General features: G+C 37.1%; 1 protein-coding gene across 1 annotated transcript in view; it reads right to left on the reverse strand.

Moving 5' to 3' along the window:
- SYNE2 (spectrin repeat containing nuclear envelope protein 2) overlaps nucleotides 1-18,935 on the reverse strand; it is a 258,629-nt gene that overhangs the window by 34,240 nt on the left and 205,454 nt on the right. Inside the window, exons 91-98 of the mRNA XM_032235484.1 lie at nucleotides 17,795-17,942; nucleotides 17,552-17,646; nucleotides 14,844-15,078; nucleotides 12,993-13,187; nucleotides 11,597-11,722; nucleotides 10,343-10,498; nucleotides 7,570-7,728; nucleotides 5,862-6,031 (exon numbers count right to left, since the gene is read on the reverse strand). Coding sequence (XP_032091375.1) covers nucleotides 5,862-6,031; nucleotides 7,570-7,728; nucleotides 10,343-10,498; nucleotides 11,597-11,722; nucleotides 12,993-13,187; nucleotides 14,844-15,078; nucleotides 17,552-17,646; nucleotides 17,795-17,942 — 1,284 coding nt within the window. The remainder of the gene's footprint in view (nucleotides 1-5,861; nucleotides 6,032-7,569; nucleotides 7,729-10,342; nucleotides 10,499-11,596; nucleotides 11,723-12,992; nucleotides 13,188-14,843; nucleotides 15,079-17,551; nucleotides 17,647-17,794; nucleotides 17,943-18,935) is intronic.

The raw sequence follows: 18,935 nt of genomic DNA on the forward strand, positions 1-18,935 counted from the left end.
AATTTTTTACTTTCTGGTGATTTACTTGCAGGACCATAATGCTCAGTGTGAAAATGTTACTCAAATGGCAAATATCTGCTACACACCTTCCCTTCCCACTCTATTATGTAGCATAATTTTGTCTTTGGGTCCTAGACTACAATCTCACACGATCATACTCTATATTGCTCCATTCCCTGACATAGACACCAAATATGAGGGTGGAGCATATTAGATTTTGACATTAAGTTTATTTATTTATTTTACTTGTCTGGATGCCGTACAAGAAAACATTTAAAAACATTACAAGTGGTAAAAGAGAAGATGAGAATCATAGGAAACAAAACCAGCAACTGCATAAAATCAAAAGAAACACAACTGAAGAAAAACAACATTATTACAAGTACAATAATTGTGTAAATAATTTTACACAAAATGAGATTTTAAGATTGATGAAGATATTGAAATTAAGATTAAAGAAAAGTGGTTTTTACTCAGCACTGCATTGAAAATAGTATAATATAGGTGCAAATGGACTTCTCAAGGCACAGGAAGAGCAGAGGTGCTCCAGGTTCGGCCCGGATCGGGCAAACCAGTAGCGGCGGCGGCAGGAGGCTCCGCCTACCCGCCCAGATGCTTCTGCACATGCGCAAGCAAACGAGCAAGCATGAGCGAACCAGGAGCGCCAGGATTTGCAACCCACTTCTGAGAAAGAGGGATGTAGGAAACAATGGAATCAGGATGTCCCCACCAAAAATATACTTTTGTTAGTATCCCTGAGATGATCTGAAGGTCTCTATTGATAGATAATGTACAGCTACAGATGTGACTTAGTTGTCACAGGGAACCAGGTAAACTGCTAATTACAGTAAATGCTACTTTGTAAATATGAAAGGAAGTATTTCCCTTTCTCCAAATAGCCTCTGATGAAAGAGAATTATGCTACTTTGGAAAGCAATCATATACGTTACTGTATAGATGATACCGCAGTGCTGATAATAAGAGTTACTTATGACTGGTTGCTTAACTATCATTTGAAGTTACAATGAACCTACCCAGAGCTACTTACAACCTATTCACATGATCATATTTTGGGTACTTGGCAACCAGCTCCCTTTTATGGCCATTTGCAGCATCCTGCATTCACGTGACCATGATTTGCAACATTTCTGGGGTGTGGGTCAGACAGTGTTTACTTCCAGTTTTTGGCAATTGGGGACAATGGATTAACAAATGCCTTGTTTGCTTAATGACCATCATTAAAAGGTTTGTAATTTCAAATCCAGTCATGTGATGCCTTGACTTACCACTGCAATGACTGTGGTTATAATTTTAAATTGAGGACTACTTGCATTGACTGAGTATGAATCCTCAAGGATAGATATCGGCCCATTGTGGGGGAGAGCTTTGCAAATCTGAATAACCACTTTATCTCTATACCCCATAGTCAGTAGTTGGATTCAAATAATTAACAACTGGTTCTCTGCCTAATGATTTCTTTCAACAGCCAGTTCACCAAACTGCTCAGTAAGTTAACAACCAGTTCTCCCAAAATGGTGCAAACTGGCTGAATCCCACCACTGCATATCAAGGCAGAGTTTTAAGGTTTTTTTTAAAAGTTATTTTTAATTTGTCCTAATCTGGAAGATTCTGGTGGATGCAGGAGGTGTGCTAATAGGCTACGTGTGGCTTGCGGCATGAGATTTGCTTTTCTGCTCAAAAAGGTAAACCGAGTGATGCAAAACATGACTCATAATTTATATTCTTAATATCTATCATTTTTATTTTTTTCTTTGATGAAAAAATGAATGCATGTTGTGGGAGGCTGTTAAAACTCTATATTTAAATTTAGTATTTTAAAAGAGACTAATGAGAGGGATATCATAAAATACAACTTTGTTTAATTTATATATTTCTATGATAATTTTATTTTGAGGCATTTCCAAGTATTATTATTATTTCTGATAACCTATAAACAACAAAAGAGAAGGGAAAAAGCCAACATAATTTAAGAAAGCAAGGACGCAGCATGATATTGTTTCTAATAGTCCAAAACATTCCATCCAAAAAGGAGACATCCTTATGTTAATCAACATACTGTTGCCTATTTGTTAATTTGCTTTAAGCAAACCTGTTGAGGAACAGACAGGCACTCATCGACTGGACTTTCATTCCTCACAGCTGTGTGAGACTGACTATTCCTGCAGTTTTCCAAACTTTAATCCTTTAAACTGAAAGTAATTTATGGTGTCTTGGACAAGAATTTTTCATAAGAAAAAGATGCTTCGTGTTCAGAGCATTAAGCTCTGAAAAACTGCCAGGCCATCCCTGGAATGCGTGGACCGATATGATCTGGAGGACAAATCCTACATTCCCGAATTACACAAAATATTGTGTCATTGAAACACAGTGTATTGCACATCCCTTTTTAGGATGGTTAAGTTTGCTTTATGGAAAAGATCTGCCCTCAACAGTGTCACAAATCAGTTCGTTGATTTGCTACATGGCAAACCAGCCAAAGAAGCTTGTTAATAATGTCTATAAAATTCCATAAAGCTTTGCGCAATGACAGAATTACACAACTACAATTTCCTGACTAAAAATACATTGGCAGCATGTATCTTATTTTGAGAATTTATTCTTGAATTTGTCTTTTAGATTGAATGGCACACCTGCAGTTTATACAGAATTTCAACTGCTTTTATTAGCAAAAACGTTCTATAAAATAAGACCAGGAATATAGAGACCTTGAACAACAGATTGCATGGAACAGACCAAATTCCACCATGACTTAATTCGTTTGTATAATGACGTCATTACGTAAATGATATCATTTGCATCAATTTACCTCATTATGCAAATAACATAATTTATATCATTTGTGTATTTATGTTACCACACACAATGGTTGTATAACATGGTGTGAATTGCAAAAATGCTTCCATGATATAGTCCTTGATTTAATGTAATATCAGGAATAATGGATACTTCTCATTCGGCATTTGGTTCATTATATCCTCTGTATCTTTATAAAGCAACATCTGTATATAATATACTTCACATAATATACTTCACACAGTATTACAAACACGTAAAATACTTCTCTGCTCCAAGAACTTCTAAATGTCATAAGTGGGGGAATCAAAGAAAGAGGAATGAAAGACAAAAGAATTAGCAAACTAATGCAAAGCAGTAAAAGCATTTTAAAGTACTATCAGAGATAGAGAATTAAATTTACATCTCTTTTATATACGTATTAGGACCACGTTTATTATTTCATTTCAGCACCCTGATAGAGGAAAGCTTCACTTTGATCTAAATAACACAGAAATATATATATTTTGGGGGGGGAAATGCAACCTCCAAATGAGGAACACCTTGTGCTTTTTAATTTTTAAAGCTTCTTTCCATGTCTCAAAGTATCTCCAATGTTGCTACATGAAACAGCTCAAGAAGTTCCACAAAATACACATGTATCAAAATTAAAACAAATGTCTCTATGTTATTAATTTGTTCTTGTTGTATGTTTCAAAATACACTAAGTTCCCCAAACTGCTCCAGGTTAAATACACATCCTTTTCCAGCTGCTTCTCTGCACAAAGCAAGCTTTTGTGTATGGCAGAGGGCCGAGTGTGCTTGGTCACTGTGGAAACATGACAAGGCCCCATGCAGCTAGAGCCTTATGACAAAGCAAAGGAGAAGAAGCACATCAAGAACCATGTGAAAAGCTTGTCTAATTTGCCCATATGTTTCCAGCTATTTATTGCTTTAAGGCAGTGTTTCTCAACCGTGGCAACTTGAAGATGTCTGGACTTCAACTCCCAGAATTCCCCAGCCAGCATGGGGAATTCTGGGAGTTGAAGTCCAGACATCTTCAAGTTGCCAAGGTTGAGAAACACTGCTTTAAGGTGAAGCCACATCTTTACTACAATGATCTGTTTTGACCAGTGGTTTCTAAGTTGTTTTTGTTGCTGTTAAAATGCTCCCCAGATGTGTATGGCGTACACATTTGTTATAATTGATTTAAAATCAAAAATTATTTGCCCAAAATAGATCTTATAACCCACTCTTTAGTGAAATTTTGGCAATACTATTCTAAAGAGAGACATATTTGGATGAGATATACTAGAAATTTGGATTCTTGGTTAATTCTTTCCCTCCTCCTCGCCCAAAGAAGAGCACAGGTGTAAATCCCCAAAGTACCTTTTCAAAAGGTAACTGGATTTGTTTTTCCTCAAAGATGTTTCTCCAGCTAAACGGAACTGAACTGAACCAATATTTCCTGGAATGAGAAGTAAAATGTTCTCAAGGAAAAACAAAGTCCAGTTGCCTTTTGAAAAAGCCTATTTGGGGAAACCATGACTTGGATGACTGAGAATTTCCATAGCATAGGTGTAAATAACACATGCATATACACACGTGTGCGCATACACACACACATTTATTGATTTATGATTTTGGGAAGCTCTTGTATTACTTGGGCTGGGGAAAATCCTGAAGACATTGTGGCAAGCTTTTTAAAAAAGCAGCACACCTTGGCTGTGCTGTTCTAGGAAACAGTCATAGGGTAGGATTGCCTGCTTCTGGGGGGAAAAGGATTGTGGTAGCTCATTATATCATCTAAATATGCACAAATTGTTTGGATTTGATGGATGTATAAATCTGTGCAAATGGAATAGTTTCCTGACATTAATTAATGGCAAAATAGAATGCACCTTAATCCATCACAGGTTCACTTCCTCCATCTTTTACAATAAATAAGTTTCCTTCTGTAATACAGGATTAATGAAGCCATATTTGAATGCTATTCTTATCTGCCTATCCAATGCCAAAAATAACTGATTTCTCCAATCTTCCTCTCTAATAGTGAAATAGAGATCTTTATGATACTATGCTTTTTCCAATGCATAAATCAATGATATTTTATAGGGAAAATGCAATGTCTTAGTTCAGCTAAATAAGTCTTAATCTTTCCAAGGGCAGGCTGAGGCTGAAACATAGGTCTCATTATTTTCTTCATCCTTTGTCTCTTTACTAAATTTCTGAAAACTCTTCAAACTTTATATTATTATTAGATGGTACCAACATTACTATATAATCCAAATATCTGAGTCTTATTTCAGAAATGGAAAACTAATTCTTGTATGCTTCAGAGGCATATAACTTCTTGGGAAATACAACTGCTATAATGCTGGATAGCGACTGCCAGTCTACAGACATAATTCTGAAGGAAATATGATGTGTTCACCAGTTTGTCACGTAACATATATTTAACATAAAGAAGCAGTTAACCAACCAATCATATATTTCTAAATCGTATGTTGGGGTAGCACATGCTAAAAAAAAAAGATGAATTACCATCACACGTTACATTGTAGAACCATATTGAGTAAAATATTGACCATAAAGAAGAGGGAGTCAAGCTATTCTCCAAAGCACCTGAGGGTAAGACAAGAAGCCATGGGTGGAAACCAATAAAGGACCAAAGCAACTTAGAACTAAGGAGAAATTTCCTGACAGTTAGAACAATTAAGCGATGGAACAACTTGCCTCCAGAATGCTCCAATACTGGAAGTTTTTAAGAAGATGTTGGATAACCATTTGTCTGAAGTGATGTAGTTTTTCCTGCCTAAGCAGGGGGTTGGACTAGAAGACCATCAAGGTCCCCTTCCAACTCTGTTTGTATTCTATTCTATTCTAAAATGTAATGCATAAATCAATCTAACAGAATAATAGAGTTGGAAGGGAAGTTTGAGGTCTTCTAGTCCAACTCCTTGCTCAAGCAGGACATTCTATGCCATTTCAGACAAACTTCTACTCAAGTTGTTATTTCTTTTATAATTCTACTATGCTTATATGCCAACTAATGAACACAGACTAACCTTCCTCCGATGATATCAAGGAGGTGTTGCCAGCGGTCATTAATTTTGTTGAGTTTCTCTTCAATTTCAGCCCCTCTACTTTGGTTGCTAGACTTGATCAGTTGATTGCCCATTTGCTTGAAGTGAACTAGTTGACTTTCATTAAACAAATTGATTTCCTCCATGTAATCCTAAACAAGAGAATTTTAAACTTTTAAAGTAACATATTTTGCATGAAATGGAAAAGGCAGAAACAAAAGTTAGATTTCTATAGAAAGAAGTTTATCTAATATTTTCACAGAAAAAAAAAAAACCAGAATAGTTGGTTGTGTTAAAAATACTGTAACCAGCTCCCTCTTATTTTATCTCTAAGCCTCAGCCAGAAAACCTGGATTGCATTTTCCTTCTTCTACTTTATTAATGCTTCCCTTTCATTGGATAAAAATAAAGTATTCATTAAAAAGGTTATGATTACTATTAACCTAATCTAGCAAAACATTCCGCTAGTTAAATGGGAAGGAGGAGTTAATCGGCTGAGAAGGAGCTACCACAGGGATGGAGGGGTGAGGTTGAACAGTCCTAGATCCTTTTCCAACCTGGTCCTGGACAAGCAAGTCATTATCCTTGAACCAAATCTTAATAGAAGAAAAGTCTCATCATGTTTCTTTGTTGGCAGAAGATTCACATTTAGTCTTCTGAATCCCGTAAAGAATAGCTGAAGGATAAGATTCTTTCTCTCTGGCAACTAAAGCAGAAATGATCCTAGGGATACAGAACTGGACTGGAAGGGGCTCTCCTTAGCAACTGAAGTCCCACAGGACACAATCCCCACCCCTGTTTTCAGCCTGTCTCAGCAGCCGGATGGAAAAATGGAGGAAACTCTGTGGGGCTGTGTCCTCTGCAAAAGTTAAGTGAACTCCCTTGGAGCAGTGGTAAAGAGGCTGTCTGAATGAACCCCTGGAATCATAAAGCTGCTAGACAGATGAGGAAGTTGAAAAAATATCCTGGAAGAAGTCAACTGTAAGTAACTTTCAAACTTTTGCCAAGGAAATTACATAGATAGATCCTTGACCAGGAGCTCAGCTTGTATCAAATAAGGCATTGTCTTAAATCAGTGTTTCTCAACCTTGGCAACTTGAAGTCTAGACATCTTCAAGTAGCCAAGGTTGAGAAACACTGTCTTAAATATTAAAAGAAGGCAAACAGACTTTGAGAATTGCCTTTAAATATTAGTTCTACCATCAGCCTACTAAGCACAGAAAAATGAAAGAAGTCTAACCATTATATCACCGCTGTTGATAAACTGCCTTTGGCCTTCTAGCTACTGTAAACAAACAGCTGGCCCTTTCATTAATTTCTCCCAGATGACTGTTACACAAAATTGAAGAAAGTTGAAGAAAAAATACTTAAGTTTACATTTTATCTTTTTCTTCCATCTCCCTTTTTCCTTGTGTATCACAACTTTTCAATTGTACACTTAAGATCTGGGACTCTCATATTATAATAATTTGTAAGCTTTTTTAAAATAAAGGTTAAGCATCAATTTAAATAACCAAAAAACAATCACCACAGAAGACTAAGGATTTATTCGTTTTGCAGTTATGAGAAAAGGAGAAGATCAAGTCACAATGTTTTAAGTTAGTTCTTATTGATTTATCCTAAAACTTCATTATGGCAAGCATGCCTAAGCAAGAATAAACTTCTGTTTACATCAATAAAGTTTATTCACCTTTTGCAGCTTCTCTATCATGTCTTCAATACTGATATCTGCTGACTGAGGGACTTTTTCTTCCATCTGCATCAGCCAAGTACACAGTTCCTTATTTTTTTCATTGAACACAATCCAGGAATTGAGTCGTTCCTCAATATCTTGCTTGTGCAGAGAAACCTATGGAGGAAGATATAGATGACATTAATTAAATTTAATTAATTAAATTTAATCTTTATTAAATTTATGGGGGAGCCAAAGTTTACTGATGCAATCCATGAGCAGATAAAAAGAATATTTTCCCCTACAGATTTCACTGCAGAATCCAATAACGCTCTCAAACAATTCCTTCACTTACAAATGATATTTTCCCCATTTTTGGATAGTGATGGAAACATCTTTGATATAACAAAGAAATGTAAAGCCTATCCAGAAAACATCAGATCATCTCACTTGTCAGTCCATTAAAGTGGCAAAATTGAGCACTATGCCTATGCGTAGGTAAATTTGGCTTCCCCTTTGAGTTTGCTTGTCAGAAGGGCCCAAAAGGTAATCACATGATCCCAGGACACTGCAACCATCATAAATATGAGTCAGTTGCCAAGTGTCTGGATTTTGAACACATGACCACAGGGATACTGAAACAGTTGTAAGTATGAAAAATGGTCATAAGTCATTTTTTCAGTGCCATTATAACTTTGAAGGGTCACTAAACAAACTGTCAAGGACTGCCTGTATCTTTATATTTCTAAAGTGCCCAATAACTCAGCAATGTAAATCAATTTAAAATATTGAGTACAAAATAAAATATAATCAATATTAATAATACTATATAAAATAATGATAGAAACAACAATGATTATTGTCATCAACAGATAAAGTCACCTTCCTTTAAGCTTTCTGGATAAATTGAAGGGCACTATATTTCTGGAGTAACAGATTTGGTATTTGCATCTCTATAAGTTAACAAGCATATGGAAAATTTGCATCCATTTTAAATTGTCTTTTGTCTGGAGCAACCTATACACTTTTCTGTACTGCTCCCTACTGTGTTGGCATGCCAAAACCCTGCCCTTGATATTCCCCTCCTCTTTGCTCCAGACAGTCCATCTGCTGTTTGTTTTCATCTTTCTTTCAGCAGGAGCATCTGGCTGGTTAATTCTGAGGGGCTCTTGAGCAGCTGCACTGCCTCGCTTTTAACATAGCCAGGGGTTGGGCTTTTCCATTAATTGTTTTCAAACAATATGCTTTTGTTCGAGATTTCATTTTAGGGTTAGGGATATCGGTAGGAAAGAAAATGGGGCCTGCTAATTATCCATTTTTTGCACCTAAAGCATGGTGTGGCTAAAGTTAACTTAAGATGAGGGATTGATGCAGTTTTTTTCTCTTTAATCATGTCTTAGTTTTCTGAATAACAGACCCATCACAATATAAACTTGGGAATCAGACTTTTGCCATTAATTCACTGAATATTCATGCAGCAGGCTAAGCTATAATTAGTTCTAAGTATGATCAGCAAGCTACCCATTTCCCATAGATGAGAGGGTTAACTATTGGCAGATGGCTTTATACAACATGTAGAGTTTAATGTCATGCTGGATTAGGATTAAGATAAACTAAATCGTATCATCCCATGGTTACTGATTATAAAATCTTTCCTCCTTAACTATAATCAGACCCATGATTTGAAAAGTCACATTAAGCAAAACAATGTTTTGGATAACACGAACCCAAATCATGGCATTGTTTAGTTTTACAACTGCAAAATCAGACCTTATCTGGCCTTAATAATAATTTCTCACTTCTGAACCCATTTCTTGTATAGTGGGCAAAGTGTCTAGAATCCAAAACAAAAAAATAGTAAAGCAGGATAAATATCAACAAATAAGGTTAGATTCAAAATGGTTAAAATTTAAACATTAAACCTAGTTAATAGTTCATGTTGGGTTTGGATATGAGAAAGGAACCTAGAAAGAATTAACTGATACTAGTTAAACATGTATTATGATTGTAGCCACGCAGTTAAATCCAGCATACTTATTCAAAGTAAGGCCTACTGCAATTTAAATGCACCAGTTTATTTCAAGTTTTTAAAATGTTAAAAAGCAATAAGACAACAAAATAGCAATATTAGCAGCAAATAGACATTGCTGAGGAGGGAACTCAATCAATGGGATCTCACTGCCTCAGATTAGAATTTGGGGTTGATTTCTTAACATTACTGTGTCGGATTGCATTCCTGACCTTCAAGAAATGTAATGCACAGCTGTGGGGCACATAAGATGTAAGAATAAGAGGTAATGGAAGAAAATGTGTGATCATTCCCAGAGTTTGAAACCTCCATCTACAACACGCAGAACAAATTCAGGTTTGAGGAATTTCAAAGAGAGGCACCTTTAAAAAATGTAGAAAACTATGCAGTGAAAAATATAAGGAATAACCATCTATTTGGCCCTTCTCTTATGGGCCATTTCAGATCACTTTGAAAGATAGTCCGTGTCACTGATCTACTTCTAGAACACCATATCTTTAATTTTCTCTAAAGCTCCTTGTTGCTCAAAACTTTCAGAACTTGGGGGAACACTGTGGCCACAAATGGAGAATAGCAGGGTGGGGTTTTTTTTTTTTTTTGTTCACAGCCACAAAAAGGCTACATTTGCTTACAGTATTGTTTAGAAAACCATAGGGCTTTAAATCCTGCAAGCTTATCTTGTGTTCCTTTACACAAAACTGGAGAGTAATATTCACTTTCCCTTGCAATGCCCCATCTCAAACATCCAAATAAACTACTTACTCCGAGGCAGAGTTCTTCCCACTGGCTGTGCAAACGTTCAATTTGGTCTCTCAATAGCATCACATTTTCTGGGAGGATAAATTGAGCCAGTTTCACCTTTTGTGCATCAAGTTCTTTTGCATTTTGGCTCCAGTTGGTGAGTGATTTCTCCAGTACCTGCATGGAAACACCAAGGGGAAATCAACAGCCCTTTCAGAACCAGTTCCTGGGGGGTGGGAAAGGGGGGGGGGAGTGAGCATTTGTGCCTGCCTGCCTGCCTGCCTGCCTGCGATTCTCTTTTCTACAAACCTTTTGGTTAATCTTATGATTGGTCTGTACAAGAGGGAAGGGAAAGGAGGATAGCAATTTCCATATGAGAGCGAGAGAGAGCAGGGCCTTTTGTGTTGGGATCTTGCCTTTGTTTTGTTGTTGTTGGTTGCTGCTTAAAATTAAGGCAACCAGAGAGAAGAGGAAATGGGTCATTTTCAAATATTAAGCCCACAAAGAGTTCCTGAATGCCTCAAACTTTTAAAAATGTATAGTGTTATAAAGAATTACTTAAGATGTAGCATGACATCTATGACACTATTTTTTTCCAGAAGAAATTTTAAAAAGTTACTTTTCTATAATTTAAAAACTCAGGGAGGGGGGGTGTTTATTTGAAATAACATTCACTGGAATGGATAATGCTTATTTTCAACTAAAAGTGACTTAAGTCAAAGAAAGCCAGGGTAAAATAATTTGAAATACAGTCAGTTGAATTCATAGGGATTAACTTCCAAACAAATCTAGCTACCTAGATAGTTGCACAATTACTTTTGCACTGCTGCTGACTGAGTCTCATTTCACATAATTCACTAACACCAAAATGAACAACATGCACCATTTTACTGAATAGCAACTCTGAAGGTTTCTTGTGAAATTTTAAAAAAATGCTATGTCACATTCATTATTTTTCAATTAATAATAGTGATTGTAGGTAAGCAGGGTTCAGAAATCTCAGTGTAGCAAGACAACCAACTTCTTTGTTCAATATATCATTGTTTCTGACCTGAAGAACTGTATCGTCTCCTCAATTTGGAGATAAAGTCTCTGTTATTCCCCCATTAATTTCAGAACAGTTCCATTTGCACTATTCCAGGATTCTAATCCAATTTAGAACTTGTTTTAGAACATCAAGAATTGTTGTGCAGGTATATCTTGAATTAGATCAGTGAAAAATATTAAAATGGGTGTTCCTCAAACTGTTCAAGAGCTTGGCTTTCATAGACATACCTTTATTTGTTCCAAGGTTGCTGGCAATGTGTCATGTTCTATAGGAAGAGGTTTGTTTATGCTTCCTTTGAGCTCTAGTAAAACATGGCCCAAGTCCTTCACTTGCCTTTCACAGTTCTCCCAGGTCTGAAATTTCAAAGAAGAAAAATGAGTTCGTGATGAGCAATAAATATTGTTTAATAGGTAGGAGCTTTGCTGCTATCAGATAACCTCCAATACATTTTGGATTCTCTTTATAACACAGAGGAAGAAAAATAGTACTGTGTTTCCCCCAAAAATAAGACAAGATCTTATTTTCTTTTGATCCCCGAAATAAGTGCTTGGCCTTATTTTTGGGGAGTCTTATTATTTTGAGCTGCAGGAGGTGGCAAGTGTGGTTGCTTCATGGCTGCTGCTGTGTTGCAAGGAAAGGCTTATTTTAGCGTATGCACTCAAAAGCCCAATTGGGCTTATGATCTGTGGAGGTCTTATTTTCAGGGAAACAGGGTATCCACAAAGATTCTTTGCCTTTTATTATCTGCCTATAGCTAATGCATGCATTCTGACCTTCTCATAATTTTTGCATGGATTTGCAAATGTGCTATTCTTTGAGATTTCTGCTAGAAAAATCTTCATAATGAAAGAGAATTTTATGGTAGAACTAATGATCAAGAGAGGTATGCAATTGCCTTTCGTTGGATGTGTGCAAGTACATGCTAGATATCCAAATGCTTTTATTTGGGTATCTATGTACAGCAAGTGGCAAACTCACGGGCTCCAATGGTTCCTTTCAGTTCTATGATCTCAAGAATGAGGAAAACAACAAGAGCAATTTGGATGCAGAACTTCTTTTTGCCTCAAAAGCAAATTATATTTAAACAACCAGACTAGCATTAGCTAGACACAATAGCAATGCTCTGGGTTACTAGTCTAGTAGTATTTTTCTGCAATCATAGATGATCTTTGAAAGAATAACTAATTAAGCATTTACTGTACTGCAGTTATAAATTAAAACAGAACAGCAAAATCCTAGACACAAATTATACAGAATAAAAGTCACATTTAAATAAATAATAATAATAATATCCCCAACAAATCTACTAACTTACCTCCCTATCTTATAGAAAAATACTCCCCAAATAACAACTATACAACTGTAATAGCAAATTTATAAGAAGCTACAGAACACAATTCAATATTAAAGCATTTTCTATATATTCAAAAAAGTCTCTAGCAGCAGTAAATCCAAGAATTAAGCAGCAAAAGAGATTGAGATTTTCTGGATTTTCTGGTATATGAACTGCAGTAAGTAAATAAACAAAAAAACCTTTCCCAAATTGCAAATTCACACAAAAAGATGAACTCTAGACCCAATTGATTTATTATAGAATAAAGATAGCTGGTTTATGCAAGATACCTGTATGGTGCCCTGAAATTGCTTGGTAATCTTCTCCAGCTGAAGTTGTGTGTTGTCCCAATTAGTTCGCAACTTATTCATCTCCAGCTGCATGGCAGCCTTTGCTTCAGGGGCAACCATGCCAAGTAAATTTTCCCCAATATCCAAGATTAAAGAATATCTGGTTTGCCACCTCTTTTGAAGTATTTCCTTATACTACCAAGAAAGCAAATAAACCCCAAACTGTTATCATTACATCAAATATAATATTTTTGTTAGGGTTAAAAGATCATCAGGTAGGGTATTGAAAGGACACATGAAGAGATGCAAAAGAATATCTACACAATTATTTGAAAACAAAACCTCCTTCAGAATTACTTGAATAATTTTAGTAGGAAATATGCATTTCTATATTACTATAGATTTTCTAGCACTACTGGCACTTCTGTTGTGGTCCTGGGAAGTGAAAGTAATTAAAAATATTTTTAAAATGCAGTCCTTGGCAAAAAAAAAAGTTTAGCCACCTCTGGTTAGCATTATGTCTGAATGAAAGACATACTGATCCTCCCAGAAATCTATTATTATCACAATTCCACAGGAGGGAGAAAGAAGCTGAGATGACAGCTGCTAATGTAAGTTTCTTATACTGGTATAGCCAAGTCTTTAAACCCATGCCTAAAGATGTATTGCCCCAAAAATGTATGCTCCTGGGGACAAGAGATTCAATATATGCAATGACTAGCATGCTTCAGGAAAGCACCAATTTCATTAAAAAAAAAAAGAAATACATTTTTTTAACTACTATACCATTTTAAGTGAGAAAATTGTACTGAAGCTGCTTAAAACCCCAAAAGAAAATAATCAATTTATTTTAAAAACAATGTATCTATAAACAGGCCCATTCTATAGTCAACAATGTTAAAATAAAAATTTCTAGGGGCAGTTCAGTAAAAAAAAAAATTCCAACATTTGGAATTATAAATAATTATAATAATTCAACATTAAGTTGTAATTATTATTAATCTAATTTATACCAGAAAGAAATACAAGTGATGTATATGAGGATGAAATGCAATTTCTGGATCATGAGGCCCTGCGCATAGTCACTCATGCTCTGATCATGTCTTGTTTGGAATATTACAATGCTCTCTACATGGGGCTATCCTTGAAGAGTATTCAGAAGCTATAGTTGGTCCAGAATGCAGCAGCATAGACAGTTTTGGAGACCTCTAGGGTAGTACATGTAACTCTACTGTTACTGGAGCTACCAATTTGCTTCCAGGTCGAATTCAAAATGGTCATCACCTGTATGACTTGTGTCCTGATTACCTGAAGAAACATCTCACCATGATAGAATTGGCCCACTCCACTCATTCTGGCAGGAGGGACCTACTGTGGACCCCATCAGCCAAGCAATTTCAGCTGGTGAGGTCCAGGAGAAGAGCCTTTTTTGCTACAGCCTCCACTCTTTGGAATATCTTGCCAATGGAGGTGAGATCTACCTCTACCCTGCTGACTTTCAGTAATGGCCTTAAAACCTGGTTTTGCCAGTTGGCCTGATGGAGAAGCTATAGACTGGAGGTGGTTGCTGCAGTGACAGAGAAGGTACTTCTACTACCTGCTCTGGTCCAAATCTGTAGTCTTTTAGTCTGTATTTAATCTTTTGTCATTTTAATCTGCTTCTACACTGTTTTTATATCTCTATTTTATTACATTATAAGCCAACCAGAGTTGCCTCAAATTGTGAGGTGGGCAGCGTATACATTTAATAAATAAACATCTATCCAGGTTTACCCCATATTTATTTTTCAGAAATGCGCTATTGCGGTCCATTGTTGATTTCTATGGATTATAGTTAGTGCGAGGCCTAACCTTCAACTTGTGATTCAGGTTCCTAATTTGATCCAAGGGATACTTCTCCTGGCTCTTCACGGCAGCTATGTAGCTATTCGTGTCCATGAGGAATTTTGTGAGATCTTGCAGTAAGGTTGTGAATTTTTGCCACTGCTTTACAAGGCTGTCAATGTCACTCTTCTTCCGATGAGCCATCCGCACTGCACTCTGCCACTGATCCTTCAGCAGAGTGAGCCTGGAGATAAACTCAGTTCTAAAACAACCAGAGTGATATGTTAATACAGTATCATATGCTACCATCACACTGTAGACATATGGCTTTGGATCCAGGGTGCTATTTAGCAGATATCCTATATCACTGCAGGTCAGTGATGGCTAACCTTTTTTTTCCTCACGTGCCAAAATCATGCATGTGAATGTGGAAGTGCACACGTGCGTACCCACACACACGGTATACGTTCATGACCCCCATGCTCCCCTCCGCCACCCCCATGCACACTAACTCCCACGCTCCCCCATGCTTCTGTGCAATCCCCCTGAGCCTGATTTGGTCCTAGCAGGCCTCCCTGAAGCTTCCTGAAACCAAAAATGGAGTACACCCCCTGCACCCTCCCCCGCTCCCCCCATGCATGTGTGTGCAGTACCCCCCACCACCCCATGCACGTGTGCACTCCTCCCGCATGCACGGCAGAGAAAATCAGCTGGCCAGTGGGATGCAGAATGCATGCGTGGTGGAGCTGAGCTGGGCGATGGCTCACGTGCCCGCAGAGAGGGCTCCGCATGCCACCTGAGGCATGCATGCCATAGATTCACCATCACAGCTATAGGATGTGGCCACCTAAGAGTGCCAAATCCGCTTCAGTTTGCTGAACACTGAACTTTTGTGTGCACGGATATGGAGGTTGAAACTGTAAAAGCGTGTCATTAAAATGCCCCCCTTAAACACAACAGCAAATAAAACTTATGCTACTCATTCTTAGAAAACCTGGTTCTTTTATGGCCATGAGGTAACCAAACGCCTTCTTTACAATTAATTTTCAGAAGAAGGTTGCAAACTTTTTATCAACACCTCTGGTTTATAGAAGCTGTCTTACGCTCTTATCATGAGCAGTTTCAGGCTTGTGTTTTCACCCACATATGCAGACACACACAAAATTATGTATTTTTGGTTATTGGTCTTGGACTGTAAATAAACTGAACTGACTTCATGATTTGTCAGCAGGAATGGAGATAGTGTTATTTTTAAATATAAAACTTCAGGCATAGGCAGCCAAGTTTTCTCCAGATGTTTTGGATTTCAGCTCCCATATGTAAACTGGAGTTTATGAAATTTGTGACCCATAAAAAAGCTGACTTTCATACCTCATTACGATAAGGAAGAGCTGTTGAAAGCTAAGTAACAATTATACTGATTTATTTGTATTTATTATACTGATTTATCTGATTTAATATCAGAAAGGAAGGGTCTGTCAGCTATTTGGAAATTCTGGGCATTGTAGCTCTTACGGTCGGAAATGAACTATTTTGGAAAAGGTTGATTACCGTATTTTTCAAAATATAAGACACACCAAAAAGTTTTGCACTCTGCAGACCTCACCAAAAGAGCCCATTTTTCATGAAAATTGGTCCATTTTTTTGTCAAAAAAAGGGCATGCATAGCCTATAGGAGATGTATAAAGTGCTCCTGGGGCCTGGGGGGGGGGAACGAGCAAAGAATGGCCCGTTTTTTGCTCATTTTTGCCCTCCCCAGCCCCCAGGAGCACTTTATAAGCCTCCTAAGGCTGTACACGGCCATTTTGGTGAAGGGGGCGGGGTTTCGGGAGGCCAAAAATGCTGTATTCAGTGTATAAGATGTACCCAGATTTTCACCCCCTTTTTTGAGGGAAAAAGGTCCGTCTTATACTCTGAAAAAAACGGTAAGTTTAATATGAATTTACAGCATATGCAGAAGTGGAGACATTCGTCCTAAAAGTTTAAATTCAGTGGGTCTGGCATCCAGATAAGCAAGCATAGGAAATTATAGATGTGAAACAATAGAAGTTGTTATATAGAATAGTGCAGAACAGCACTGATGAACAGAAGGTGCTGGGTATTGTTCTGCAGTCCTGTGTTCCACCATGGGTGTTAGCTGCACTGGGTATTACTTAAGTCTAAGATCAGGTCTTTGGCTTTCCCAATTGTTCCATATCTATTAATTTATACTGATAGCCCTCCTAATTGAGCCTGGAATTACACTCATAAGTCATGCCAGTCATTAAGTGGGTCACCATATGACTGTCCCGATTTATGATCTTTTTTGTGATGATAGTTAAGTGAATCACTGTGATCATTAAGCAAATGTGCTTAATAAGTGAGTCCATTGGGCAATGGGCACTGCCAGAAACTGGAAGCAAATACGGGTTTCTGGCAACAAAAATTGTAAATTGCAATCGCAGGACTGCAGGACTTTCTAAACAGTTGTAAGTGTGGACTAGCTGCCAAGTGCACCAAATGCGATCATGTGACTGGCCCGGGGGGGGGGGATTGGAACTTCAAATCTAGATCCTAAATAGCTCCTGGGAAGTCCATGATAAAAATCTGAGTGATTGCTGAGCAACTGGTCATACGTTGAGAACTATCTATAATGACAGCTTTAATTTCCCAAAAATGATTGACACTTGAGTTCACATCATTTCTACTGAATGCCATAAAAACTAAGGTGTACACCATCAACTCATGTATTTTACCTGTTTTCTGCTTCTCCCAATTCCAACATATTCAGAGCTTTTGACCCAAGACAACTGAAAATTTGCTGATTAATGGAAATCTCTGTTTGTAATATCTGTAAGTAATGAATAACATTTAATCATTGTTATAGTTCAATGAACTGAAAGAATATCAGCAGTGGCAATAATATGCCTTCAGGCCTGATACTGAAAATACCAAACACCTAATTCTTTGGATCAAGGCCAAACATCTGGAAACATCACCTCATATTCTTTCTGCTGTTCTTGCAGCTTCTCAAGTGTATCCGCCAAGTTCTCTTTCAGGCTCTCTTTCATTTTCTCTAGAAACTGCACCCAATTCTGACATTTCTGAAGAAATTTCTTGTCATCAGATTGATGCCTCTGCAGTTTACTGCAATTAAAAAAAGAAATGAAATGACTTCACCACAGACTTAGTTGGGGGTTAAATTAGGTATGACTATCTTATAGGTTTCAAGAGGTGTGTACTTGTTGTATTTCAAATATATGATCCATGATCCTGTAGACCTATCTCTACCGTAGCCTTCCTTTACTTGGTACTTTCCCAATGACATAGGTTCTAATTCTCTTCATTTCCAGCCATCAGTTGTAGCCCACCGTATTTACAGGGTACAAAGTAGTGAACAATTGCCTGAGGATTAAGGCGGCAAATCTAATCTGAAACTTAAAGCAACCACTGAGGAAGAACAGCTTGGAGGCTGCAGTTTAAATCAGAGGTTCCTCATATTTGAGGGTTAAAACATTGATAGTATATAATGGTCACTTTAAGGAAATAGCTATTATGAAGGAGGAAAGGGATCTATAACCAAAATGGCAATTATAAAGGATATGACCAGTCATAAGAATAGTTTATTAAAAGGCAAATTAGTGAACTGCTTTTCTCTGCTATACTCTGTAGGTCTCGATAATTATTAAATTCCACCTTGCTTTTGTTTTGGGATGTACACATGTACATTCATAAACAAAGACTGAGAGTTAAGAATTTTATTTATTTATTTGGCTTATAGATTCTGTCCAGAATTTTCTGCATGCAACATGCAAGCTTCCCATTAATTTTGTTTTAAAATTAAACAAAATCTGTAAAAAAAAGGGGGTCAAAAGTAGAAGTTAGAAGAGTTTTTCAAAAGATTAGTGTCCATGGCAACTTGCTAACTGAAAACAACTGACTTAGGTGAGTTTAAAGAAATTTAGTTAACATCATGGACAACGAGGCTTATCAATGGTTGTTAATCATGACAGCTACGTGTAACTTTCACAGCTTATGCTTCCCTAAATACATGAAGGTGGGAGACACACAGCAAGGAAAAGGTCTAGTCTGCTACCTTTTAGCATGGGAGCTCAGAAGGAGAATCTGGTTGCTCAGTTT

The sequence above is a fragment of the Thamnophis elegans genome, chromosome 1 (genome assembly GCF_009769535.1).
Source record: "Thamnophis elegans isolate rThaEle1 chromosome 1, rThaEle1.pri, whole genome shotgun sequence".
NCBI lineage: Eukaryota > Metazoa > Chordata > Lepidosauria > Squamata > Colubridae > Thamnophis > Thamnophis elegans.